The sequence below is a fragment of the Corvus kubaryi genome, unplaced genomic scaffold (genome assembly GCF_017639235.1).
Source record: "Corvus kubaryi isolate FWS band 111438036 unplaced genomic scaffold, C.kubaryi_AGA036_p1.0 37387, whole genome shotgun sequence".
Taxonomy (NCBI): Eukaryota; Metazoa; Chordata; class Aves; order Passeriformes; family Corvidae; genus Corvus; species Corvus kubaryi.
This window is the reverse complement of record NW_024581129.1, coordinates 288,139-315,691: the sequence shown is the minus strand read 5'-3', so window position 1 is coordinate 315,691 and position 27,553 is coordinate 288,139. Positions and strand designations below refer to the sequence as shown.

The window sequence follows — 27,553 nt, the reverse complement described above, 5'->3', positions numbered from 1 at the left end:
CCGCTCCGGGTCCGCCTCAAGGCCGCCGCTTTAAAGGAGGCGGGCGCGGGGCATTACGACGGCCGGCTTTGCGGCAGCGCGCTGCTTGGCGGCGCGCGGCGGCGCCTGACGGCAGAAGGAGCTGAGCGGGAGGAGGGAGGACAACAAAGGGCCGGGGGGCTGCGGCGGGCGCGGGGCGGCGGGGCCGGTGCAGGTGAGGCGGGCAGGGGAGCACGTCTGGGCCCCTGAAAGCGCGGGGCTGCTGCGGCAGCGAAGGACCGGCCCCGCACCGGACGGCCCGTCCTGAGGCCGGAGCTGCGGCGGCCTCGGCCCGGGGCAGCCGGAGCCCGGCAGCGCTCTGGGGCCGGTGGGGTGGCGTGGGGGAGGGTCGGTCTAGAAGCGCCTCGGGACGCAGAGGGAGAAGCGGGGGCTTTGGTGGTGAATGTAACGCTAACTCTTTTCAGTTACCGTTTTAATTCCGAAATTAACCGGTGCTATCAGACACATTCAAAAGTAACGTATTCTGGAGTTGTAGAACTGGATGAACTTGATACTATATACAGCATAATTTTCGGATAGCTAGGATTGGCGTGAATAAGCATTTCTGCTTAAAGAAAAAAAGCCCGTAAAACTTCTTTTGAGGTTAAAAACAATGCAGAGGTAAATGTAGCGCTATGTAATGTGTTCTATGGTTCTTGTGTTGAAGATTAAATACAAAAGAGCCTGAAGGAGTGTAATCTAATGAATGCAGCACGTAGTTGGAGGGGAAGAAGACTTCATTGCTAACCACAGTTTTTCTCGTACTGAGCGTTAGGTTGCTTTGCTGCTTTGTGGTTCTGTAAAGCTAAGTTGATGTACAGTGGGACAGCTTGAGAACTAGCAGAAGTATTTGTAGATTTATTTTAATAATTTGAAGCTCTTTTTTAAATGCAAAATACTGTGTGTTTAATAGAGGGGTGTTATGTATAGGTTTTCTTAGCCGGTGGAAAAACAGTGAATATACAGCTCAATTCTTTCAGCTGAGTTCAGTTGCACCCGTTGTGTATTTACAATTGAGTTGTTCTTACTTCCTGGCTTGTCCTTCTAGGAGAGTGCACTGAAGGTTTGAGACTACTCTTTCATATCAGCAGCTGTGTGACTCCAGCTAATGCCATGGACCTCAAGGTGTTTCCCTTAGACTGGTTCTTCTGTGCTGCAGGTCACGAGGAGCATTCCTATATTAAAAAGGATAGTGAAGACCTTGGCCATGGGCATAATTAAATTTAACATAAATGATGCAGGTTCACTGATGGAGCAGTAGTGGAATTCTTAAGATCACCACGGTTTTTCTGTCTTGCCTTAAAAGTTATTTAAAGCATGGGGTTTTTTTGTTTCCCTTCAGCAGGTGGGAAGAATGAAAGGAAGGGGGGATGAAAGGATGTTGAACCTTTTTGTTTGGCTGTATGATGGAAGGAAACAGGACGGAGAACCTCTGCAATAGATCATTGGGATGGCTTCAGAGACAAGAGAATGATGCTAAACCATGGCTCTGGAAACTTTCTAATTGCTTTTCTGCTGCTGAGAAGGCTTTGCCTTGTAGTGCGAAAACGGTAATTTTTGCCTTCCCTAAGAGTATAGTTGGGCCCCCAGTGCAGAGGGGGTGGGTGGCTGACTCCAGTGGTGTTACTGACTAAAGGGGATTGGGGAGGGAAGGAAGAGGAGGCAGCAGTTACTAAGGTAAGTACAAAATCTGCCTGGGTATTTGAGGCCTTCAGTTGTGCTCACAGCACTCACACCAGTGTCGGTGAGAACAGGCAAGTTGCTTTGCTTGTCAGGCTTTATTTGCCACAGCTGTTTGGAATAATGCAACCGGCTGCCTAAAAGGTGTGTAAGGAGCTTCTGGAGAGCTCTGCCAAGTTATTGTTGAAGAGTAGAGATGGGGAGGTCATGCTTCCAGTTTATCTGTTTAGTTTGGAGGCAAATATAGTTCTCTGAATTATTATTGTATAGTAGCTATAGCAGTTGTGGATACTGTTCTTCACAATGTCTTACTCCTTGTTTCCATTTCTTTAAATGTTCCTTTTCTGTAATGTACATAATTCTATACATTTAAGATGCAAAGGCTAAGGATTAGAAGGAGTAGTATAACACAATTAGGTACTTGAGCAAGTTAGCTCCGTTAAATAACACTGATTCAGACACATTTAATCTGTCTTTAAGTAAAGGCATAAGAGAAATGAATGAGTGTGTTGCTGTTTTCACATGTTGGGGGTTAGGAAGGGAGCTGCCATAAAATCTGGAATTTGGTATATAAATCAGTTCCAGACAGATTTTTGGCAGAGTTTATCTTCATGAGATGTAGCATCAAGTAGAGAGGAATGGTTTCCAAGTTGAGTAATTAATTATTCATTCATGTGTACTAGAAAATGCATTAAATTCAATTTGGAAAATAAAAGTTGTTCAAAAGTTTTGTAGCAGTGTTCTGTGTAGGTTACCTCTACTGGCCTTGAGTATTCTATGCTTCTTTTAACCTTGCTTGGTTTTCACTGCTGGCATTTGTAAAAACTTTGTCTGTGCCTTTGTCTGTACATCTTGTTATCTTAAATCAGAATAGACAAAAATCACTTAGTTGTTGTGAAACTTTAGCCTTCTTTGCCTTCTGCTATATTACCTGCTTGATGTAATTTCTAATTTATTTAAGTCATACTCTTTTAATAAATTACTTTCAGAATTTTAATACAATTTTTAAATCGTTACTCAAACTAAAATATGATTATTTGTGTATCTGCAAATTGTGAAGCTTTGTCACATCCATCTGTATTTGTTCTTACAAGAAATAAGGATCTCTGAGCTTTAGCCTAACAGTTTTCTGTTTTTATGATCCTGTTTTATGGACTCATTGCTATTTGGTGTATAGCTCTTTGGGTTTGTTGTTTCTAAAATCCACTGATACCAGTATACCTAAGACTGGCACACGTAACCGACGTGGTTCTTTTAATATTTTACGTGTTCAGTCAGTAAGGTAATAATAATCATAAGGGTAGCACTTTGAATGCAAAATTGTAATAGTCTTAAAATACGCTCTTTTTACCCTATAAAATTATCGTTTTATTAATGTATGTGAGTGTAACTGTGCTTTCATTTTCCAGAAAGATTACATGGAGAACAAGAAAGCTGCTGTAGACTTGAAGGATGCTGCATCTCCTCACTCTGGCTCTAAATTGTTTCCAGCAGTGCCGCTTCCTGATGTTCATCCTCTTCAGCAACAGCAATTACAGCTTTCCCCTGGCCCCAAAGTAAGCTGCTGTGCTCATGGCTCTGACTCTTCTTGTACTCCACAAATGCATTGTGGTGGTGGTGGTGGTGGAAACCTGATTCACCCTGGCACAGTATTAGATTCAAAAAGCACTGGGACAATAACTTGTCAAGTAGGGTCAGGATTTGCTTATCAGTCTGCATCTTCACTGAAGAACCCTTCAGCTAGAAGCAATTTGGCAGGAATTTCCAGTGAATTCTCTGGCATGTGCGTAGAAAACAGTGTACCTTCCTGTCAGCATCTGGCCTGTTGTGGAAAACTCCATTTCCAGCCCTGTCACGGTAGCGTGCACAAACTGCATCAGTTCCCAGCCCTGCAGAGCTGTCCATCTTCTGGCTATTTCCCCTGTCCCGAGTTCACGAGTGGGGCCGCGGGGCGCTTGGATGAGCACGTTGCACAGTCGGAGCTGACGTCACGCGCGTGCGCCAACCCTCTGCACCTAAACGTGGCGCCTCCCGTGTGTCTGAAGGGCTCTCACTACTGCACTGACTGCTTGAGCAAGGTTTGTACACCCCGTGGTTCTCCTTCCTCACTGTGCTATGTGGTTCATGTTGAAACTGTGTAACTTGAGCAAAACACCAGCCCCTGAAGGTGTAGCTTGCATCCCCCTAGTTGGTGATGCACAGTCCAAGTGTACTAGACAGCCTTTTTGAAGCTGAGCTCTTTTCTGAGGTAACATTCAGTGCCATAGGAAGACAAAAGAGATATCACAATGTTTAGCCTACAGGGGATCTTTAATGTACTCAAGTGGCGTTCTAACTTCTTTCAAATCCAGTCATCTCTTCTTTACAGCTCCAATTAAACTGTTCCATGGTAGGGACTCTGAGAAAAGGCTAACAACAGTTAAGATGTACCCTTGGGCAGCTGATCAATAAAGAGCCATTTGTAAGTCAGATGATACATCTTATGCTACAAGGATATTCTAGTCCTGGTTTGAATGTGAATTTGATGGTTTGGTTTGATAGGTCTTCGTTCAGTCTTCCCAAACTTGTAATTTATACTTTAGTACCAATTTAGTAAAATTTAGAACTTGTTAGAACTGTGCTTGAGCATCACTAGGAATTTCTAGTGAAATAATATACTCAACTTTGCAGGATGTGTTACTTAAACTTCTAAGTTTGAGTTTCCAATATAAAAGTGAAATGTAATTTTAATGAACTAAATGGTGAATTCAGTATATTTGGAATTACCATCACACCTTCTACTCTTCATGTGCTGGTTTTGCGTACTAGGTCTCTGACTGAGCTTTGTTGTTTGTTTTTTTTAGAGGATGCATATTAGTAGTACTTAAAGGTGACATGTCTTGATATGTTGAGTTTAGTAGAATCTTTCTTGCATTTGGAAATCTAAAGCTGAATATGCTGGGATAGAAGGACAGAAGGTTCCTTCATGCCATCATACTGTTGTTAATTAGCTATGTAGAGTACATCTGAACTGGCATTTGTTGCAGAAGGGAAACTGAATGTTTCTAGCATGGATTAGCATGTGTTAATTTTGTATACTAAATGAACATATATTCTGAAAAATTGTCCCAACAGCCAACCAGAAACAGCCTAGTTGATGCTGCTAAAATCTGGCCAAATATTCCTCCTCCAAGTGCACAGACTGCACCTGTTCCTATCCCAATCTGTAATGGCTGTGGAACCAAAGGAACAGGAAATGAGAAGAGTTTGATACTGGCAAGCAGCCTTGGCAAATCACCACAGAAATATGGTAAACCACGTTTGTTTGAAACTTCCATTTAGTTGATGTTCTCCTTTTAGATACTGTTGCACAGCAAGGGTTCTCTTAAATTGCACTGTTATCTGGAAACTTCTGTAAAGTCATAAAAGACTAAACAGTAAAAAAATATCTTGTCTCTCTTGAAAATTCATCACTTGCTTTTACATGTTTTGACTACTTAGTTAACTTACTGTATTGTTTGCCTTGAGTTTTGATTTTACTGTTATTGTTCTTACTGTTTTAAGAACTAGAAAAAGAAATTCTGCAGACTTGGAAGCTATTTTGTTCTGGTCATGTATAACGAAATTATCTATAGCCATAATTGAAAAGCATTTTCATAGCTCTGTGTCTGTTGTTACTCCATATGCAGTAAAGGTGTAACATTTATAATTACAGTATAGCTTCCTCAAGTGTTCTTAAGGGGAAAATACTGTGTGAAATAATTGCATGGTCTTTTTACAGTGTTAGTACTGCTTCAATTACGAAATTTTATCTAGTATAAAAGTTATAAACTCTTTTAAAAGTCACAGAATATTAAGAAATTGATAGTTTTACTTTAAGACTACATCCATTTTAAGGTTTTTAAGGTCATACACCTCAGCCTGTACCCTCCCCCACGCCACCCCAATCAAGTGTCTTTACAAAATGTGATTCCAGTGAATCTTTTGTGTAACTAGTCAACATACACACAAACAAATATGATTGTCTGGTGTGCCTTATTTTAAAGTCTCAGGTAACATTAATTTGTAGCTTGTTCTTGAACTGTGAGGATTCTGTGTCATTCCTCGTGTTTCTTTTCAAGTTGTTTTGTGGGGAGGGAATGGTTGTATAATGTTGGTTCAAATTTAAATAGATTTTCAGAGTGCTGAAACACCAGCTTAGCCTGCAGTAGCAAAAACTCCTAAGCTCCCTCTCCTGAGCTGTAGGATACCTTTGTGTTAGTTGTATAGTGCCTTAATTTTCTGTAATTGCCATCATGATGCTGGTCATCTCATCCAGTTTTGTTTAGCTTTATCTAATCCACAATGTGAATTTGAGCAGTTTCCATGTTTTGCTTCTGTTGCTGATACAGCACCAAGTGTTAGGCAACTTCAGACAGTTTTTTGTGACATTTGGTAATTTTTAAAATATATTACTTGATTGTTTGAGAGCTTAAAGGTGAAGTCAAAGTTGTCTTGCATCTTTATCCGAACTTGATAGTGCCTAAATTTCTGTTTAAGACTCATGGTTTGTTGGATTCCATAAGAAAGTAAAACTGAACTTGCATTCCTGGGCACCTTGTTCAGAAGGCTTCCCATGTCTAGCATAGTATGCTAGGTTTAGCATTTTCAGTATGTGGAGATAAAAATGAGCTGTGTTCTTCCATCTGCACAGGGTCCCCGGAAGTTGCAGTAACAGGCCAAGTTCTGGAAAACTTGCCCCCCATTGGAGTCTTCTGGGATATTGAAAACTGCTCAGTTCCCACTGGCCGTTCAGCTATAGCAGTTGTGCAGAGGATTCGTGAGAAATTTTTTAAAGGTCACAGAGAGGCAGAATTCATCTGTGTGTGTGACATTAGTAAAGAAAACAAAGAAGTCATTCAGGAGCTAAACAACTGCCAGGTATCCAACCAGCACCAGCTTGGTGTTCTTGCTTGAGAATTTGTGTACTTTGAGTGTGCCAAGAGTGATTATCATTCATTAAAGCTTTGTTCACTTCTCTGGGTTTATTGCATATTTAGTTTATGGTTGGGGTCTCTAACATTGATTTCTTTTTTCTCCTGCTGTGATATTTTTTAAAAGTGAATCTGCATTCCGTTTTCTGTAGGTAACTGGTTTAGCTTTAGTTTTAGTGTTCACAAGAGTGTTTTTATCTCATCCACTAAAATGTGGTGGAGTTTTTGTTGTCCTTCAAATCTGTGACTAAGTGATTAACCTAAAAGATCTATGATTAACTTTTTTACTTTGTTAGTGAATACTGTGCTGATTGGTAAGGACGCCTGTAGATTAGTGGTATTGATTGGAGCACCTTTAATGCTACATATATTTTTCCATCAATACCTTCTGTTTCTTCATATTTTTTTGAACTTTTTGTGCTGGTTTCTGTGTCAGAAATTACCACTTTCTAAATTGCAGGTATAATAACAGGTTGACAGTTTTTTGGCATGTTTTTGAGGTCTATGAATTGTGATCCTTTAAACAGAACAGCAGAAGTCACCCCAAAGACATTGCTGAACAAGTAGGGTTGAAGTTTAGTGCTCACAGAACACTTTTTGATCCCTGCATGTTCCATTTCATGCATGTGTGCATTAATTTACCTAAATTAAAAGTGCATGTGAGAGCTTGTATTTTAAGTTTTTTTAAAAATTCCATTGAAGTAAGCACAATTCCCATTGAAGCTTTTCTTCAATGTGTCTATGTACTTCCACAGGTGACTGTTGCACATATCAATGCTACAGCCAAGAATGCTGCTGATGACAAACTCAGACAGAGTCTGAGGAGATTTGCTGATACACACACTGCACCTGCCACTGTGGTTCTTGTGTCAAGTAAGTGTTTGTGATACTCAGCTACAGTGCTGGCTTCAGTTCCTCTCTTCCATAGTATTTTTGCATATGATGCTATTTTGACTGCCAAGGGTGGTGTTTAGAACCAGCTTTAACTGAACTGCTGAAGAATTCTTAATGTCAATGGCAGCAGAGAAAAAGCAGGGAGAGTAAGAAGAGAACTTGGCTCAGTTTAGTCACTGTTATGATTTGGTGCCTTTTTGAGTATCAGTAGGTATGTGTCTGACTACTGTCTGAAGTTAGCTTCAGCAGGAAGCTCCTGAATTAAAACACATGAAGTTGTATTTATGATCTGAGCAAAATGTATTTGTTTTTAATTCTCATAGCAGCATATTATACAGTTAAATCTGCAATCCACTCAACTATTGAATTGCCACGTGATGGCCTTGGGTTTCTCCCTAAAGCTAAACAAATGTTTGCTATAGAAATATCCAGTACCAGTCCAATGCCCTGCTGATGAATTGCTACAAGCTGCAGTAAAAAGGAAGCCCTCGTCTTGAGACTGAATGTGAACTGCTGATTTTAAATAATGTCTGAGAAGCCTGGTAGCTGGTGGTGTTTTTTCATTGGAAATGTCTACTGGTAAACAGAACTTGAGTGAGATTTGTGGTTTTGTTTCTTCAATCAGATTTTTCAAGTGTTTCCTTGCCTATTTAATTTTTTTCACTTCCAGCGGATGTAAACTTTGCTTTGGAACTGAGTGACCTGAGACATCGACATGGTTTCCGAATAATTTTGGTGCATAAAAACCAAGCTTCAGAAGCACTCTTACATCATGCCCATGAGCTTATTTGTTTTGAAGAATTTATTTCAGACTTGCCACCAAGGTTACCACTGAAAATGCCGGTAAAGATTTTAATTCCTGATGCAACAGACCTTCCCAAGTGTCAGATTGGAGTTTTTGTTGTAATTTAGGAGGAGAACAGGCTGAAATTATGTATGTGTTAGCTATGATGGGGAGTGATGTCTGCTGTGTATTTGGCCACTGTCTGTATTTCAGTTACTACTATGTGAATGTTTGCTTTCTGCTTTAAGGCAGAAAGAATAAAATAATAAAATTATAAAGTAGTTTACTAAAAAACGGAATAGCAAAGTCACATTCTTACCAATAACTATTTTAGCAGATAATACACCTTACATGCTTTTCTTTCCCTTGCAGAAAATTTGGGTAAAAACTCAGTTGTGCATTAAGACATCTTAGTGATGCTTTCTTAAGTTTTAATGTGATTGTCTTTTCTTGGGCTTTTGTCTTCCTTGGTGATTCCCTCTAGATATGTTATGGTGTCTTTGTACAGCACTCATGACTTTTTCTTTCTTGGAAATAACTTCCTGACCTATGTTTTCACATGCATGTATAGAACATATAGGTTACTGGATGGTTAACAATGGTGCTTTCTCATCTGGAGAACTGATCAGGTATTGATCCATTGATCAGGGACTCTATAGTCTATTCTAACTTTAAATTATATTTGAGATGGAAGTTTGAGGGTCTACCGTGGTATGAGAGTTTTCCAAACAGATTGAGTGCTGCGAAAGGAGTAACTTGGTGATGGGATGGGGGTGGTGGGAGGAGGGCATGGTCACCAGAACCAGTGTTAAAACTACTGGGTTTGGACCAGAGGGTATTCTGGCATAATCAGACTGAAATCTTCCTCCCTTTTAACAGGCTTGTCATACACTGTTATATGTCTATAATCTGCCAACAAACAGAGACAGCAAAAGTGTCAGCAATCGCCTGAGGCGTTTGTCAGACAACTGTGGAGGGAAGGTGCTGAGCATTTCTGGAAGCAGCGCAATTCTCCGCTTCTTGAACCAGGAAAGTGCGGAACGGGCTCGGAAGCGAATGGAGAATGAAGATGTTTTTGGTAACAGGATTGTAGTGTCTTTCACTCCCAAAACCAAAGAATTTAGTGAAACAAAAAGCTCCAGTTTTGTGGGAACTGAGAAGGTCAAGTCTCCCAAAAAAATTAACAAGAACACGAAGCTGTGCCTCCTCAACAAAGACTCGAATGATCAGTCTGCTGGTACCAAAGGCTCTGCTGGGAGAGGATTCCAGATCCATGGATCTATCATCAAACCCACAAATGTCAAAAGTTTACAGGTATTGTTGTTCTGCCTTGTTCCGTATTCTTGCTTTTCCTTGTGTTCTGAGGACTGCTTCTGTTACAACTTTAACTTGTCAGTCCTATTAAATGACTAACTGTAATGTGGGTTGACATTCCTGAATGAAAGCTGTATTCATCTGCTTGGGAAGCAGACAATTAACGTGAGGGTGGTTGTTGTTCCCCCTCCCTGCCATGTTTTTCTCAAATTGAAAATACTGCTGGTATTAGCTCTCAAATTCTTGCCACTTTTGACTTTTGCACTGGTGATGAGTAACATCTAGAGTGGTCCATATTCCTTGTTTTAAGGAGAAGTAGGGTTAGACCTATAATGTAGCAAAACATTTCAACTAATTGACAGTCTACTGTCTTCTGCTGCAGAAAATCAAAAATTCCTTATTATGAAATACCAATGAAAACACTATTAAAGAAAAAATGGTCAGTCACCTAGCCTTCCATCAGAAAGAAGGCCGCTGGCAAGGGATGTCTGGTGCTTTTATGCTGACCTTTTATCTGTTTCATATAGGAGCTGTGCCGCCTTGAATCAAAGAACATCAGTAGAAATACTGAAAACCAGCAAGAACGTTTAAGAGAGCAAATTCCTTCTCCTCAGAGTAACTCTAATGCAGCAATTTCCGTGTCTCTGGCAACGAAAAAAATGGGAGCAGGAGACTTGTCCTCCAAAAATAGTCAGAAGTATGTTTAAAAATAAAAATAGATGTTGATGTTAGTTACATATTTTTTTAATGTAAATTCTGAAACGCGATGTTTTTTCTTTTTCCTACATATATTTGTAAATAGAAAAGAGACCTCTGCTTCCAGGAGCATTACCAATTCCCCTGTAGATAAAAAAGATAAAGATGAAACTGTATTTCAGGTCAGCTATCCCTCTGCTTTCAGTAAGTTGACAGCCTCAAGACAACTCAGTCCTTTACTGATGTCTCAGAGTTGTTGGTCATCTCGGTAAGTGTTTGTCTGTCTTGGGAGGGGAAGTGAGACTTCACCAATATATACATTGATTATTGACAGCTGATTTGCTTGTGCTGGAATTTGTTTTGCCTGCACACACATACTGGGAAAATCCCTTCTAAGCGCTGTATTTGTGCACTAAACCTGTGTCTGTTACTTGATTTTGAGATGTATATATTGGAATTGTGCAGTTACTTCAGCTCATAAATGTTTTTATTTTATCCAGGAGTATGTCTCCCAATCTTTCAAATAGATCATCTCCACTCACATTTAATGTAGTGGATCATACCAGTGGTACAGACTGCCCTGATCCTTTTGCAAATGGTGCAGACATTCAGATCAGCAACATAGATTACAGATTGTCCAGGAAAGAGTTGCAGCAAAATTTACAAGAAATCTTCTCAAGACATGGCAAGGTAAAGGCTCAAATATTTTTATTAAGTCTGTTTTTTAAATACTTCCTGTTTATGTATTTAGGGACATGTTTGTGGTTTAGTTTCAGGTGAGCAGAAGTAGAAAGGTGTTGGGAGCAGGACTTTTAAACCTTGTTAAAAGGATGGATTGTGGAGGGTTTTTTTCCTGTTAAAAAGACCAGATAACCACTTGTACTAGGTTTTTAGTCTGTGTGTGGTCTTCTTAGATATCTGGTATTCTGAAGTTTGGTATATAAAATTCCTACTAAGTGTCTCATTAGTATGTAGGGATGAGACTTAAAAAGATTATCCTGTTAAAGCTTAAGCTGTAAAGCTGAATTCCTAATGTCAGCTTAAAAATCACAGTAAAAACTGTTTTGAGTCAGAAGTGATCAAAAGCAGGGAAAGTGTAAATTGGTAAAAAGCAGTTATGGAAGGTGAGGTCAGTGGTCCTATTTCTGTCTGATCTGTGGATGACATTTTTCTGGCATAATCTTTACATGGGAAGATGATGCTTGTGTTAATGAAATACCATCGACTTGCCTTAGTCTGGGATCACTGTACTTGGCTCTTGTTTGCATTGCACTGATGGCTGTGGTTCATCACTCCCTTCCCTTTAGTGTTGTATTTGGCTCTTGGCCAAAGCAAGACTGCTCTAGTGGTGACTTGCTTTGGGTTAATATTTTGCTGTAAGTGTATGAGGTGTTTTCTTCCTCTCAGGTCAAAAGTGTGGAGCTCAGTCCTCACACAGACTACCAGCTGAAGGCCAGTGTTCAGATGGAAAACCTCCAAGAAGCCATCAGTGCTGTCAACAGTCTGCACAGATACAAAATTGGCAGTAAGAGGATCCAGGTCTCATTAGCAACGGGAGCTGCTAGTAAATCACTCTCTCTACTTAGGTAATAAGCACTTTGGTATCTTCTTAATTGTCCTAGTACGTATAGTAGCTGAGAGATGATTTAAAATACTGCTTAAAGGGATAATAGGGAAGTAAAGAAAAATCTGTTGTATGACTTGATAAATGTGTTAAATACAACTAGGCTGGTTTTTAGTTTAGCGTTTCTGTACTGCTTATATTTTAAGTTCCATCTGAAGACTCTAGATCTCTGTTTAAGAGGGTTTAATAGCTGCACTACTATTCTTGCATAATACTGATATACCTTTAACTTAATTAGTGCAGCTGAGTTAAGATTACACTGGGCCATCTCTGTTTCTTCTTTCTTTCAAGAAAGCGTGTGTGAATTTTGTTTTTGAGGGTGGGTACACAGTTGAACATCAGGGATACACCAGCAGCATTTCATTTGGTACGTGAAATATGATACAACTTAGAGTGCTGATGCTAGTGAGAACACAAGTGAGGTTTTTTTCTTCCAGAAAAGAAAACATTAGGAAAAAAGTTGTTGTCATTTCTCCAGGGAATGAAACTAGTGCTCGGACTGTAGAGTATTCTACACTTGTATACTACTTGCCATTGACTTTATTTCATTCTTGCCTGTTCAAAGTTTGTAATGTAATGACCAGGCTGATAACTTCTAATTCTGCAGCTTTGAGGTTTTTATAGGTGCTCAGATCTTAGCACCACCTATGACAGATGCAACTCCTTCAGAGACCTGACCTGATGAACTAACAGAAGTGTTACTACTTGCACTCCCTGATCTAAAATGACAACTTTTACAGTGCTGCAATAGAAGGGGATGCAGTTTGTCCTGTTTCATTTATAGTTCATAAACTGTGTCTGTAAATATCTCACTAGTTTAGGCTGGAGTCTAATAACAGCAGATTAATTTTGTGCTAATGCTGCAAAACTTCTCTTACAGCTCAGAAGCAATGTCCATTCTGCAGGATGCACCTGCTTGTTGCTTGCCTGTGTTCAAATTCACAGAAATCTATGAAAAAAAGTGAGTTCCTGGTGGTTTCCCCTCCAGTGCTTCTAAAAAAAAGTCTGATCATGTATGACTTTTGCAGTGACTTAGAGAGAGTAGCAGAGTGGAAAGTTAGGAATTTTTGTTGTTAGGTGTTGCAGCATATTTTGTATCCAGAGGCAATGATGGCAAAACTGGCCTTTTTTAGAGGGTTCTACTTTCAGTATTTTACTTAATTCTTTTGCATTGCTATGAATAGGTTAGTTACCTTAACATTTTGCATTAAATAGTTTCTAGCATGTTCCCGTTTATTAAACAAAAAAGGCAGATTACAGCATTGCCTTACCTGCGTTCATAAAGTGCATTTATTTCAATCTTTCTCTTTTAGGTTTGGCCGTAAGTTAATTGTCTCAGACTTGTATAAACTCACAGACACTGTGGCGATCCGTGACCAGGGAGGTGGGAGGCTCGTGTGCCTCCTGCCCAGCAGCCAAGCCAGGCAGAGTCCCTTGGGATCTTCACAGTCACATGATGGCTCCTCAGCAAACTGTAGTCCAATAATATTTGAAGAGTTGGAATATCACGAGCCTGTTTGTAAGCAGCATTGCCTGAATAAGGACTTTGTGTAAGCTGTGTATAAAATACTATAAATCTTACAAATATTTGAACAGCATTTATAGTGTACGGGTGTATTAAAGTCGAGGTGTGTGTTCTCATGGTGTGCTCCAGTCATTCCTCATATGTTCACAAGAATTAAGTCAGGCAGAAAATGGCGAGATGGGCCATTGAATTTTCTAGGCAGCTCTCATGGGTTAGTGTGCCCAGGTAAGAGAATTGTGTTCTAGCACAGGTGCCAGGACTTGAACACTTCTTTAATGGAAGCTGGAAGGTTGCCTGCATTTCTCTGCTTATGTAGGAAGGTTATACATACTAGAGACTTCTATTACCTGAATTTCATTATGTAACTGTAGCTGATCATTCTTCCTTGTCCTCCAGCTACATTTAGTGTTTCATAGTGAGCTGGAGGTTTCCTGAAGCCATGTATTAAGTTTTTTGTGTAATTCAACAGTTGCCAGGTTGTGCTACTAGAGGAGTTACTAGGTGTTCATCTTGTATGTGCTGCTAAAATTTAGTTTGAAAGTTTTAATAGGTAATAAAAATATGGTCTTCTGAATGTTACTTCTGTAAATTTGATGTAGTATTACTACAACCCTAGGGTATCACCATGTCCCACAGCCATAGGGAGGGGGAGAGAAGATCCAGCAGGCAGGAATTGTGCAGCAAGATTGATTTATTGAATTATTTTACAAACTCTTTTATAGACTTTTTTCTTCATAGTCTAATTGGACAAAGGATCAGCCACCCCTTGGGGTGATTGGCTAAAATCCTAAAACATCCATTGTCAAAATATTTTTCTACTATACCATAAACAAGACTTTTCAAGGTTGCAGGTGGCTTGGTTGTTTACATACTCTGCTACCCCTTCTGTGAGAGAGAAAAGTCTCTCACGGGCTTAGAAAATAGCAAGAAAATCCTCGCTAGCAGCATTTTTGTATCTACACTGTAGCTGTATTACTTCTGGGGAAAACATGATGAAAGTTGCTTGTACTGTACTACAAGTGCTGTTGTCACTAGTAGCAGTATATTGCATGCATGTAGTATGTTTACTATGTGAGCACAGATACTATGTTAAAGCTGTGTGTAGAGTAAGCATAGAAACTTGAACCTCTTATTTTTGCAGTGAACATGAATTTGATCCAGATTCTTACAGAATTCCTTTTGTGGTTTTGTCTCTGAAGACATTTGCTCCCCAAGTTCACAGTCTTCTACAGACACATGAGGGTACTGTGCCTTTACTAAGGTAAAGTATTTTTATTTATGTTTTTAGTAAGGTCTGATAGGTTGAAGACTTCAAACCTTATGGAAATTACCAGTTGTATATAAACTCAGTTCTTAAATAAAATGGTATCCTTTATAGCAAATTAATGCCCTATGAAGTGATTACTTTTAAAATTCTTGTTTAGCAAAAACAGCACACTTACTTAAAATATGCATTTTATGAAGATTTCTGTAATGTGTCAGTAAGTTGTTGAAATCTCTTACTCATGAAGTGTTTCAAAATAACAATGTTTTTAGGACAATTTTTGTAGTGGTATTTTAGTGTATAATGGAAGATTTCTTTTTTTTCCTCCAAAGTTTTCCTGATTGTTACATGTCAGAGTTCAATGACCTTGAAATGGTGCCAGAAGGCCAAGGTGGTGTTCCTTTAGAACATCTGATTACCTGTGTTCCTGGAGTTAACATTGCCACTGCCCAAAATGGCATTAAAGTTATCAAATGGATACATAACAAACCACCACCTCCTACTGCAGGTAAATATTTCTGCTTAAAACTTTTTCTCTGAACTAATTTTTTTATGCTAAAAAATTAAACTAGTAAGTTCTGTTAATAAACATGTATAGTTGTTAAACTTTTTATAAGGAGAAACTTTCAACTTTCAGCTTGAATGTTCATACTTATTTTCCCCTATGCTGTAGCTTCAATCCGTAAGTACAGTGCAGTGGTTAGTGGAAGAATACTAGTGAAAGGTACAATAATATGACTTTTTTCTTTGTAGATCCTTGGCTTCTGCGTTCCAAGAGCCCTGTAGGTAATCCCCAGCTCATTCAGTTCAGTCGAGAAGTGATAGATCTGCTCAAAAGCCAACCATCCTGTGTCATCCCTGTCAGCAAATTCATCCCAACGTACCACCACCACTTTGCAAAGCAATGCCGAGTGTCTGACTATGGCTATTCCAAATTAATGGAGCTGCTGGAAGCAGTGCCTCACGTGCTGCAGGTGAGTGATGTGATACTGGCCATTTTGACCAGAATTGTAGCTGCAGCTATCTGAATTCCTGGTTGCTGTTGTAGATTAGATGCTGGGCAATTACCTAGTGCCCCTTGAAAGAGATGGTTGACTGAACCTTGGTGGGTGTGTTCTTTCTTGAGATGCTGTTTCTGTGCCTACCCTTTCAAAACAACTTCTGGCAAAATTAACTCTTCATATAAGCCTCAGGAATAAAGTTTGAAGCTACTTTTAACCTCTGGTAGGTGCTTGGGTAAAAGTTTTTAATTGTGCTGTGTGCAGCATAAGAAGACTGTAAGTGCTGAGTGCTCATGAGTTGGGCTGAGATGTGTAGCCTGTGGCTTGAAGGGATTTCTGTGAGAAATAAGTCATGTGACCTTATTACAAAACTACTGTGGTCACATTAGCTTACAACTTTGAAAAGCAGTTGGTTGTAGAATTTTCAAATAACCAATGCAGATGGGCATTAGTTGCAATAGCACTCATGGATGAAGTATTGAATTTCTTGAGGGGATAGTTCTTAGTACTGGAAGTGGGTGGCTTCATGAGGCTGTCATTCCAGATGCTGTCTCTATTATATTCTTTTTCTAGCCTACCTGTACTAATATTGGCTTTTAAATACCTCTTACTGAGGATACTGGATGTGAGTGACTAAATCTGATTTTCTTTCAGATTCTTGGCATGGGTTCCAAACGCTTGTTAACGCTAACGCACAGAGCTCAGGTGAAACGCTTCACTCAAGATTTACTGAAGCTGCTCAAATCCCAGGCCAGTAAGCAAGTTATTGTGAGGGAATTCTTGCAGGCTTATCACTGGTAAGTTATCCTTAATGAAACAAAAACAACTGTGCAGGGCATGTCTGTTAAGGGTGATTTTAATACCTAGTGCAAGAGGAGTCAGCACTTAAAATCTTAAAACAAAACTGTGGCAGCTACATTGCCTTTTCACTGTTATGTGGAAGTTTACACTTCCAGTGGAAACAAAAACTAAAAGCTCTCTGCTGTATTTTACTCCTTCCCTTAGTACTTAAGGTTCATCTAATTTCATTGGGGTTGGAAATGGGTTACTGTATTTCATTAGCTCTCTTTGGAGCCATGGCTGCAAGGTTGGATTTAAGCAAGTGGATCATGGCGCATTAACATGAACAGTAAAGGGAAAACTTAGTGTTAGGCTTTCTTCAGAAGGAAATATAAAATGAATAGATTAACTGTCAGGAGTTACTTTTACTGCTTTAACTGGATGTAGCAGTGGCAAAAATGAGGAGTAATACCTGTCAGGAACATTCTGTTCTAGCATGATAAAAAATAGGGTATTTGGGTTTTTTTAAGAATTAAGATTGATGCTTTCTTTAATATGAAGATAGAAAGTAATAGTTAATGTGCTTGAAACCAACCATGACATATTAGAACTGCCTATGAATCTGTTTTTGAATGTGTGCTGTTGTAAATTATGTGCCAACAGTTCCTTCTTGGGAGTGCGCTTTCCTATTTCCACTCTTGGAAAAACACATTATTGGTTGTTTATAAATCTACTTTATGTAGAGTCAGCGCTGGCCACTTGTTGAATAGAAGTGTTTGTGAAGGGTTCTTTCTCCTGAGAGATTTTGGTTGGAGAGATGGGAAGAGTAAAACACATTAATATATTACACAGTATTGGGAAGCTTAATACGATATTTTCTAGGAGATGGTCTCTGCCTTCTCTTGGGACCTGTTCTTGTTTAAGAGTGTATGGCTGTAACTATTAAGCAGATACAGACTATTAGAAGTGTAGCCAGCTGGAGCTGTATACACAGCATAATTACATTTTTCCTAAAGCACTTTCAAACCACTGGTTGATATATACAGCTCTTTGTTACACTGTTCATATGAGAGTAGATCTTACTTCTCTGGTTTAGAATGGATTTCTAGTTTCCCCTTAGTTTTCCAGGCTAGTATTATTGCCAATGTGGAAATTATCCTTACTTTTTTTAGGATGTGAGGCTTGCTTTCTCAACTCTCAAAAAAATGTATTTTTTGCCTACACAGCATGCATTAATACTTGTATTACACACAAATTTTTAAAATTTTCAGGTGTTTCTCTAAGGATTGGGATGTTACTGAGTATGGAGTGTGTGAACTGGCTGATATTATATCAGAAATTCCAGATACAACCATCTGTTTGTCACAGCAAGACAATGAAATGGTAATTTGTATTCCCAAAAGAGGTATGTCCATGAAACTTTCTTGTGCTGTTTCTAAACAGATTGTTCTTGGACTATTCTAAAGCTTTAGTAACTCAAATGTGTAGGAGTGACTTGGATTTTTTTTATAATTGTCTTTCTACCTTTATAACTAAGTTGCTAAGTTCTAGCAAATCAAGAATGTCATTCTCTGAACACTTGTAATAGGACAGGAGAACAGGACAGGTGGCAAAAAACCGGTGTTACTACTTTTGCATGTAGTTGTGCTTTCTGTGGTATGATTAGAGTGTGGATTGTTTCCATACAGAAAAAAACCCAGCATATTTGGCTATTTGAAACCTTCTAAAGTGCTAATAACCTTCTAAACATCTAAGTCTAGTAAAGGTCTCAGTGGTAGAAGAAAAGACTGACTTGGCATAATATATGATCAGGCTGAAAACCAGCCATTGTGTTTGCTTATTATATTCTGTTGCATTTTGTAAGTGTGTTGAGGTGTAGCTCTTGCTTTTTTTTTTTTTTTTTAATTTTAGAACGTACCCAGGAGGAAATTGAAAGAACCAAGCAGTTTTCCAAGGAGGTGGTGGATCTCCTGCGGCACCAGCCCCATTTTCGAATGCCCTTCAATAAATTTATTCCTTGTTACCACCACCACTTCGGGCGTCAGTGCAAACTCGCTTACTATGGGTTTACAAAACTACTTGAACTCTTTGAAGCCATACCAGATGTCTTACTTGTAAGTCCTAAAATCATAAACTGGACAAAAGCATTTTTCTGGAATATGTACAACTGTTTCAGCAGGGGTTATATGTCTCATAAACTTTATTATGAGGTATAAACTGTGCACCCGTAATGTTTAGACAGCTGTATTTAAGAAAATCTTATATTAATGCTGTTTTGGTAAAGTCCATGGTTTTGAGCACAATGAGGAGGCTGTTTGTTAACAAATTAAAAAAAAAATACAGTGCCTCAAAATCTGAGCTAAGTTTTACTAAAGTTCTGTTCAGTTTGCTTTTAAAAAGTTAGCTATTTAGCTGCTTGTTTTGTTGTATTTCAGAAGTTACATGGTTTTGCTTTGCTGTAGAAACAGTTTTTGAGGTGGCTGAGCCCTGGTACATAGCAAATGCCTGCCTGCCGGGCCTGAGTTTCAGCTGAGGCTTATGACTTTGTTCATCCAGACTCCATCAATCACTTCAGCAGAGCGTCGCTTGTGTTTTCTAGGTACTGGAGTGTGGAGAGGAGAAGATTCTCACCTTGACAGAGGTGGAGCAGGTGAAGGCAGTGGCTGCCCAGTTTGTGAAGCTGCTGCGGGCGCAGAAGGACAATTCGCTGCTGCTGGCGGATCTGCTGCCTGAGTACAGCAAAACCTTTGGCTACGCCCTGCGCCTGCACGACTTCGACGTCAGCTCTGTGCCAGCCCTCATGCAGAAGCTCTGCCACGTTGTAAAGGTAACCTTTTGGCCCTGTCAGTTATCCCACTGGGAGGTGTGTAGGGTTGTGTTAAGGAGTTTTCTGTCTCACAGGACATGGCTCAGTATGTGCTACAAAATGTTGTTTCTGGAGTACGGCATTAAGTCAGGAAGGGGAAAGTCCAAAAGGGTTTTATATGTAGTTTCTATATTCTTATGATGTTCTCTTCTTGTTCTTTTGTAACCTTGCAGCATTCTCTGGGAATACTCATGTTTATTTAGCAAATAATAAGTACAAAATTCTATTTTAGTACTTATTTTAACAGTATAAAGTTATTTTTTCCCCCACCTGACTTCTAACTGTGAAAAACAGTTTTCTAATAACTGTAGTAGTTTTTCAGTCTTCTAATGCTTTCAGTTCTTTACCTTTTTTTTTTTTTTTTTTTTTTAGCTATGGTTTGAGACTTTGAATGTAAATACATAAGTGGTCTTCTATGCCGATGGAAAAGAGAAGTTGCAATTACATGGATGTGGGCACATTGGTTTAGTTGCTCCAGTTTTGTTGACTTAGCAGCTGGTGTTAGGCTGGAGCTCAGTCAGGAGCAACTGGCTTGTAACAAAGAGTAAAATCATACCTAGCATTGGACAGAATTCTGCTGTACAGGTCTTGTCTATTTAAAGTAAATACTTCATGTAATAAGCTGCTTGATTTTTGTGTGGTTTTGGCTAGGGGAATGTCAGATACAGCTATGCCTAAATAAACCCCAGCTATACATCTTTTTTATAAATCAGTCTCTTCTGTGCCCCCTACCTTCTTTACCAATTAATTTTTCTAGGTGGTTGACACAGAATCTGGCAAGCAAATTCAGCTGATAAATAGAAAATCTCTGCGGACTCTGACTGCCCAGTTGCTGGTTTTGCTGATGTCCTGGGATGGAACATCCTTTCTCTCTGTTGAACAGCTTAAGCAACATTATGAAACAGTCCACAGTACTTCACTTAATCCATGTGAATATGGATTTATGACCTTAACTGAACTCCTGAAGAGTCTGCCTTACTTGGTTGAGGTGTGTAAGCTCTTGCCTTTCTGATGTGTTTGAAAAGGCCTTGTGTCTGGAGGCTATGGAAGTGTGTGCTCTAATTCTTTCTCCTTTTTTTTTTTTCCGTTTTTCTGCTAGGTTTTTACCAACGGTGCAGCAGAAGAATATGTCAAGCTTACAAATCTGTATATGTTTGCAAAGAATGTGAGGTCCTTACTTCACACCTACCATTATCAGCAAATTTTTCTTCATGAGTTCCCAGTAGCATACAGCAAATACACAGGAGAAGTGCTGCAGCCTAAAGCATATGGATGCAATAATTTAGAAGAGCTCTTGGGAGCAATTCCACAGGTGCGAAGAACTCGGTTTTGCACAATTACTTTGAGATTTGTGCATGGATTAAAAGTAGTTACACAACCACAGTTTGTTAGTCGGGGCGAATTACCGGAATAATTACCTTCTTCAGGGAAGCTTACACCAGTTGTATTTTTAATATTCAGAGACATCTGGGAAAGAAAAAGAAAACAAACCAGCACATATGTTTTGGTGAAATTTTGCTTAAGAACTGTTCCTAGTAAGGCTGTAAACAACCCTGGCATCTCTGAGGGAGAGAATTGATTTTCTGTCTGTGTGAATGAATGGTTGTACAGTACTGAACCCTCATTTTGATCAGAGTGCATTATTGGGTTTGGGAGTGAAGAATTCTGGGACCTTGTCAGAAGCACCATGTTCTTGTCATCCACATATCCTGACTGCTCTGGGATAATTTTGTGACCTAGTTTGTGGCTATAATATTTCCTTTAAGTAAGTCAATCTTTCTGAAGAGTGACAAAATGGAATTTTTCAGCTCCATGTTTACACATTTAGTTTCATTAATGTATATTTAGTATACTTTTGGGCACTATGGCTTGCCTTTGGTATCAATTACTTGGAGCCTTTACTTGGGTAGTATAGTACAAATTAGCAGTGTGATTTTGTTTACTGTTAGCAATAATGTCAGAGCAAAGCTGGATGAAAGGCAGTGAGCAGATGCTTTGAGTTTAGCATGTGCTGATGTTCAATTCTGCTTCCTTCTCAATAGGTGGTCTGGATTAAAGGACATGGCCATAAGAGAATTGTAGTCCTGAAAAATGATATGAAAAGTAAGCCATTTCAATTTTGAGCAGTATCTTAGTTTTTTGGAGTTTAAGAGGCAGCTTGAGTAAACTAATGAAATTAACTTGCCTTTTTGTAGCTCGTTTTAGCTCACCTAGTTTTCCCCCTGCTGATCATGTGGATGATCATGGAAATCAACTTGCTGACAGTAATGGACATATTCTGGAGACCCAAGGATCCACTTCATCAATGGAATTAAACCTAGGAAGGCCTAGCAATGGTAATGCAAAATTGATTTATATAAGAAATTTATTGTCTTAGGGAAAATAAGCAGAGTAATTGCAGCAGCATGGGGAAGGGTGAGTTACTAAATCTCAGCTAGTATTAATATACATTTTGGCTTGAAAGCTGCTTGAACTTCTCTGAGTTTGTGGTTAGGCTTGTGTCCTGAGCTGCCAGTGTATAAATGTGTATGTGTGTATATATATATATAGCTGCTGGGTACTGCTTCCCATTGATTTGGTGGAAATTTAAGTCTATAGACATGAAGCTAATGGGGGGGGGGGGGTCCAGCAGCAGCTTCTGATAGCAGTGTCTCCTGTATTGTGATGAGAATTTTGTTAGATGCTCTTGATGTGACAAATCTGAGGTTAATTAGCATTAATTAAATTAGCTTGGTGTTAGTATTTCAAATAGTGCATAGTTGTCAAAGCTTCAGATTTGCACCTGGAGACTTTACATTTACTTGTGACAATAGTGACACCTTCACAGCTTACAGATACTCTGAAAGATGTTCCCTTCTTTTCATAGCTTCTAATCAAACAGAACAAGAACTCCTTTGCCTCACAAATACATCTCCTGTGGACCTGCTGTGTGAGCCAGTACCTTCCTGCCTGCCATCCCCCCAGCTGAGACCTGATCCTGTGGTTCTTGAGTCTGCAGACCTCATCCAGTTTGAGGAACGCCCCACACCCCTCCCAGGTAAGAGTTTGCTTCCCTATGTTGCTTCAAATCAGGCTGAGGGTTTTTTTAAGTATTTTGTTGCCTAATAGCAGAGAAATATTCTTTTTTACAAGAGCAGAGCCTCAGTAAATTGAATTGTCTTATTTATTTTAGAGATAATGATTTTAACAGAAGAAGAAAAACAAAGAATTGTTACCACAGCTCAAGAAAAGTTGATCTCTGGTTCTGTGGTGTCTGACACCACAGAGAATGCTTCAGTGCCTCCCTGTCAGTCCTCTGAAACCCAAGTAAACAAAGAAGCAACGGACAGCCCGGCCAAAAAGCAACACAAAAACAAGGTCAAATTGGCAGCCAACTTCTCACTTGCACCTGTAACCAAGCTTTAACTCTTTCTTTTTAGTGTGAAAGACAAATACCTATGGACTGTGCACAAAGTAAAGCTGTTTGCTAGCCCATGTGTATTTTAATGGAAAACCTAGAGGAATTAATTTGTATTTAATGTATCCTGTGAAGATTTTGTTCCTTTTACACTGAACACAGCTGTTAGCAGAGCAGATTTTTTCTATTATTTTCAAAAAAATCTGGCATTTGTTAAATTATTCTTAAATTTTACAGGTTTTCATAAATGTGTTCAGTAAGAGCAAAATATTAATTCAACAAACATGGAACAGATTTTATTTTCTTTAAGCCTTGTTGGTAATGTAATCATAAATGTAGCATATTGTATTCTATAGGCTGTTGCTTACTGGTATTGTTTCAGACAGTATTAATGAAATGCATGATTTGTCTTTCAAAAGCCTGTTGAGAAATTTTAACTCACTGACCTGGAATGACAAGAGTGAGGGGAGCTGATTGCTCTCCAGAGGGGAAACTTGTTCTCTGACCTTTCAGATGACTTGTAACTGCATTGGAAATGCCTGTCTAAAGATGTCTGTAGAAGATTATGTGGGTCTTGTGTAAAACTTCTTTTTAAATGTTTGTTTGCTGTAGCTTTCAGTTCCATTTAGGAGCTCTCTAGGATGCTGATGCTTTAAGCTTCCCTCATATTTAGTTTGTCTGGTATGGGTTTGGTTAAGGAAGAGACTGTCTTGATGTCATGAGTGTAAGATACAGACACACACATTTTCATTGTGTCTAGAAATGAAGTTAGGAAGATTCTGATATTTCTGAAATATGCATTTAATGCATAAATTACAGATAATGGAGTAGGTCTTATTAAAGTGGTTTGTGATGGGAGGTATTGATGCTATTTCCACCTGTAAGGAAAGTTCTAGCTACATGTGGAAATGCTAAGGTTGTTCTGCTTAACCTTGTTTTCTATTTTTAAGCATGTTCAGTAAATGGGAAGCTCGTTCTTTGATGTGCTGTCTTTTAGCTGTGTCTTTTTATTCTAAGACTTACTCCTAGTGTTGGAAGCTTTTTGAATTTGTGGTATCTTGTGTTGGCTTTTGCAAGGGCCAGCTTTGGGAGAGAGGTTAAGTCAGTGGATGACCTTAACTCTAGTTAGCAGAATTGTCCAGTGTGTGAGACTTTATACCCATTCTGGGTAACCATGGCATTTACAATGGGTTGTATTTGCCAGGCAGCAAATAAATTGCTTGTAGTCTTGAAAGAACCTATACTAGAAGTTTTCCACTGGCCAACTGAATATTTTTTTTTTAGATGGATTCTATTGTAATATGCAAAAGATGGAACACAGGCTCTATTTTTTCAGCCAGCAGCAGGAAATGCCACTGAACAATGGCTATAGACAGAATTTTACTAGTCAGATTTTGTTATAAAATCTTTTATATTTAGGCAAGTATTACCAGTAGTGAGTTTATAGCTGTTGTAAGTGCAAAGAAACACTGGGAAGTTTTTCTGAGCATTATGGCACAGTATTTTGAGTCCATAGTAAACCTCTACAGGCATACTGCTATAGAAGAAGAAATTTAGAAGTAAGCTTTCTTGGAATGTTTTTACTGAGTTAAATGCAAGAAAATCTGCTTTCACCTTAATTTTGATAAGGTTGACAGTGATCAGTCTAGATCTTTGTTTCAGAAGAGAATGCATGGGAGAAGAGACCAGCCTGAAATTGTATTTTCATGAGATGCAGCTACAAGTCATTTGGAGTACTGAAGAAAACCAGGTTTTTGCTTCAGAGGAAAATATGGTATTTATCCAAGTAAAGTGGTGGTTATACCACATGTGGAGGTCAGCATATCTTATCTGGATTCATGTGTGATTCTGCTGAAATTGCTGTTTGAAAGTAATAGAATAATACTTTTGAGAAGTTGTGTTCATAGTGTAACAAAATAGCTAATTGAATTGCAATATATTTTTTTATCCAAAGGGTTAAACAAATGATGTGACTTACAGATTTAAAAGCTTTGCAACCATGAAATTCTTTATTTAGCAAATAAATGTACTACTTCAGATTCATGTTTGTTCAAAAGAAAATATGTCACTGAAGCCCTCAATTTATGCACTATTTTTTTTCTTGGAATGGGAGAGAGAAGAAAGACTTCATTTCTTAGCTGTCTACCTTGTTTGGACACTTTCTTTTGTGGCTCAAGTGCTGTTTTGTGTGTTGGGACCAAACAGTTGTCAATAAAATTTTCAAGCAAGCATAACTCTTGTCCTTGTCTGAAGACTTGAAAAAAAACCCCACCCCAGTGTGCCCTGGAATATGTAACTTGCTGTGTCATGTTAAATTTAATTATTGAGACTGAACAGAGAGCTGGGGTTTAGTGAAAAATAAAAAGAAACAGCATAAATTCTGGAGAATGAGGCTTTTCCCAGTTTTTGCAATTGAGCTGTTTGCAGATGCACTCAGTGTCCCTTACTGCCCTTCATGCAACATAATGTTTAGGGGTTTTTTGAGAAGCTGCATTATCAGCCTAAAGAGAAAAATATAGAAAGGGAGTGTAAATTCAGCAGTTGGATGTCAGGTGTTCCTCCTCAGTGTCTCCCTCTGAGATGCTAAAATTGTTGCAAATAAGGTCATGTGAATGTTAATAAAGTTAACAAGTCACTTTTGAGTTATAATAGCTTTGTTTTCCAGCTTGCTGAAGATGGTTATTATCCAGGAACGAGAAATCTGGCACATTTCTTTCACTGGACTGTTTTGAAATTCCAAATCTTAACAAAACAAAAAAAGGCAACTAAACTGAACTGTTTTGTCTTCTCACAGCATCATGGACAAAAGTAAAGAGCTGGATGAGCAGCTCCTGACTTTATCTTTTTTTTTTGGGGGGGGGGGGGGCTCGTTTGGGCTGATTTTGGTTTTTGTTTTATAACATATTCTCACTTAGCAGAACTGTTAAGTGGAGTCTCCTAGAGTAAATGTCAGGCCTGCTGCAGATAAGCAATCCTTTGACCTTACAGAATACTTGTTCAGTAAACAATTTTAAAGTAACTGCCTAAAAAACTTACCAGGAAACTCTTCATAAACAGTGTAATAAATATCCCTCTTGAAAATAATGAGTATTCCTCTTTGAAAGGAGGAACAGGCAGTTTATAGAAACTTCCCAGAGCAGCACCATAAACCTCATAATCACCACTCTGTAATTTCATTTTTCAGTAGTTGTGAATGTTTTTAAGTAAATGAAGGAGTAAAATCCCTCATAGCACCTAGTATGTGATTACCTTCAAAAGATGAGTTTGATTTTTAAATGCTGCTTTGGTATTGTGCTGCAAACATTCCCACTCCTTTCATTCTCATTTTACGTTAAGCCATCTGTTTTAAGTTAGCAAAAAAGTCATTATGGAAAAAACTGTCTTTTTTCTTTCTAAAATTAACATGGCTTGTTTTGCCTGCCATAATGTAACAGACTCGTTGCATGGTGAGCTATGCTTTAACTCCTATTAAAAGGAGCCTTTTTCTAGCAAGCATTACTTTTAATGCTGTATTCCTTCCTGTATGACTACTTTTATGTTTAGTATTTCCTTAGGTGGACAAAGAAAAAAATCCTAATTCAAGTGGTTATTAAAATGGTTTGTGGTGCTATATGTATGCTACAGAAAGCAGATTGATCTATAAATAGAGAATGCCATTTTACAAGAAATTTCTGAAATGCCACTTCAGGATGTTATTTGAGCATTTTTTTGACATGGCTGTCAAAGCACTATTTTATGTCATGGCATGGCTCAAGTTTCAAGTCAGTCTTTCAGTTATTGAATTCAAAAGTGAAGAATTGCATCCTGCCAGAAGAGCTGTTCTGTGTCTTTAAGGAAAAACCCAACAAACTCCTCTGTTGGTGTAGATGGGATGAGGTGATTGGCTGCAAGAAACTTGGTGTTAGCTGCAGTCATCATCTCTGGTTTTGTGATCAAGCCTGTTAAAATCCACTCATATCTGTAACTGATGAGATTTACTTTTTAGGTAATTAGTTTAAACATCTCTTGGTGTCTTACCACAATTATTTCAACCTCCCATGAAGTGTTGTTGCAGAAAACTGCCTCTCCTTAAGAAACTACTAAGGCTGTAAAGAAAGCCAACTTAAAAGTGAGGGAAGATCTCCCGTGAGACACCTCCTTATTCACCTCTGAGACCAAGTTGCTGCCAAGGCTGTCAGGATCCAGGCTCAGCTGCTGCGGTGTTCTCAGGGTCCCGTGTGAAGTGTTGTGTGTACGTGGAAGGGAGAGGAAGTTTTGGACTTGGAGGAGTATTTTTGATATGATCCTGTTTGAAAGCAGCCTGCTTGCCTGGCTGTTTATAGGATGGATGGGATCATGTGAAACAAGATGCACTTGGTAACAATGGTACCATTTATGCTGGGGTGGAGGAGGATTGTTTTGTTCATTTAAATAACATGACTGCCCTCTTGGCTTGGCAATTCTTTTGATACTCAGGTATGCTGGGACCCTTACGTTCTCAGTGTAGGGCTGGGACCCGTCTAATCTGTGCAGGCTCTGGGCTGTAGTGAGGTTCCAAAGTCATCTAGGAGCATAATGACATTGGCTTTTTTGGTGGGTTTTCTTTTTTTTTCAGTGAGAAAGTCCTTTATTTCCATAGCATCTCTAACTTACCTAGGCATTACTCCTTTCTTGCAGAATAGTAACCTCGTTCTTTTTGAAAAGTGTAGCAGCACAGGAGCTGCATCCCACTCTACTCCACAACCAACTTTTCCTTCAGTAACAGGAAGAAACAAATGC

General features: G+C 39.0%; 1 protein-coding gene across 4 annotated transcripts; it reads left to right on the top strand.

Annotated features, from left to right (window-relative positions):
* The first annotated feature begins 178 nt into the window (after positions 1 to 178).
* On the top strand, positions 179 to 25,029 carry MARF1 (meiosis regulator and mRNA stability factor 1). Of its 4 annotated transcripts, XM_042037165.1 has the most exons (27): positions 179 to 193; positions 1,361 to 1,568; positions 3,108 to 3,776; positions 4,813 to 4,987; positions 6,371 to 6,597; positions 7,406 to 7,523; positions 8,215 to 8,387; positions 9,208 to 9,642; positions 10,170 to 10,339; positions 10,445 to 10,606; positions 10,839 to 11,028; positions 11,746 to 11,924; positions 12,843 to 12,923; positions 13,276 to 13,512; positions 14,629 to 14,748; positions 15,084 to 15,259; positions 15,505 to 15,725; positions 16,407 to 16,549; positions 17,804 to 17,937; positions 18,444 to 18,646; positions 19,132 to 19,359; positions 20,156 to 20,386; positions 20,498 to 20,710; positions 21,441 to 21,501; positions 21,594 to 21,734; positions 22,265 to 22,435; positions 22,571 to 25,029. In XM_042037165.1, the coding sequence occupies exons 2-27, from the start codon at positions 1,422 to 1,424 to the stop codon at positions 22,801 to 22,803; spliced, it is 5,238 nt and encodes a 1,745-aa protein (XP_041893099.1). In that variant the 5' UTR covers positions 179 to 193; positions 1,361 to 1,421; the 3' UTR covers positions 22,804 to 25,029. The 4 variants fall into 4 exon arrangements, with proteins under 4 accessions (XP_041893099.1, XP_041893098.1, XP_041893101.1 ...); XM_042037164.1 differs by lacking the exon at positions 179 to 193 and having other exon boundaries at positions 413 to 1,568; XM_042037168.1 differs by lacking the exon at positions 179 to 193 and having other exon boundaries at positions 414 to 1,568; positions 3,108 to 3,254.
* The last annotated feature ends 2,524 nt before the right edge of the window (positions 25,030 to 27,553 follow it).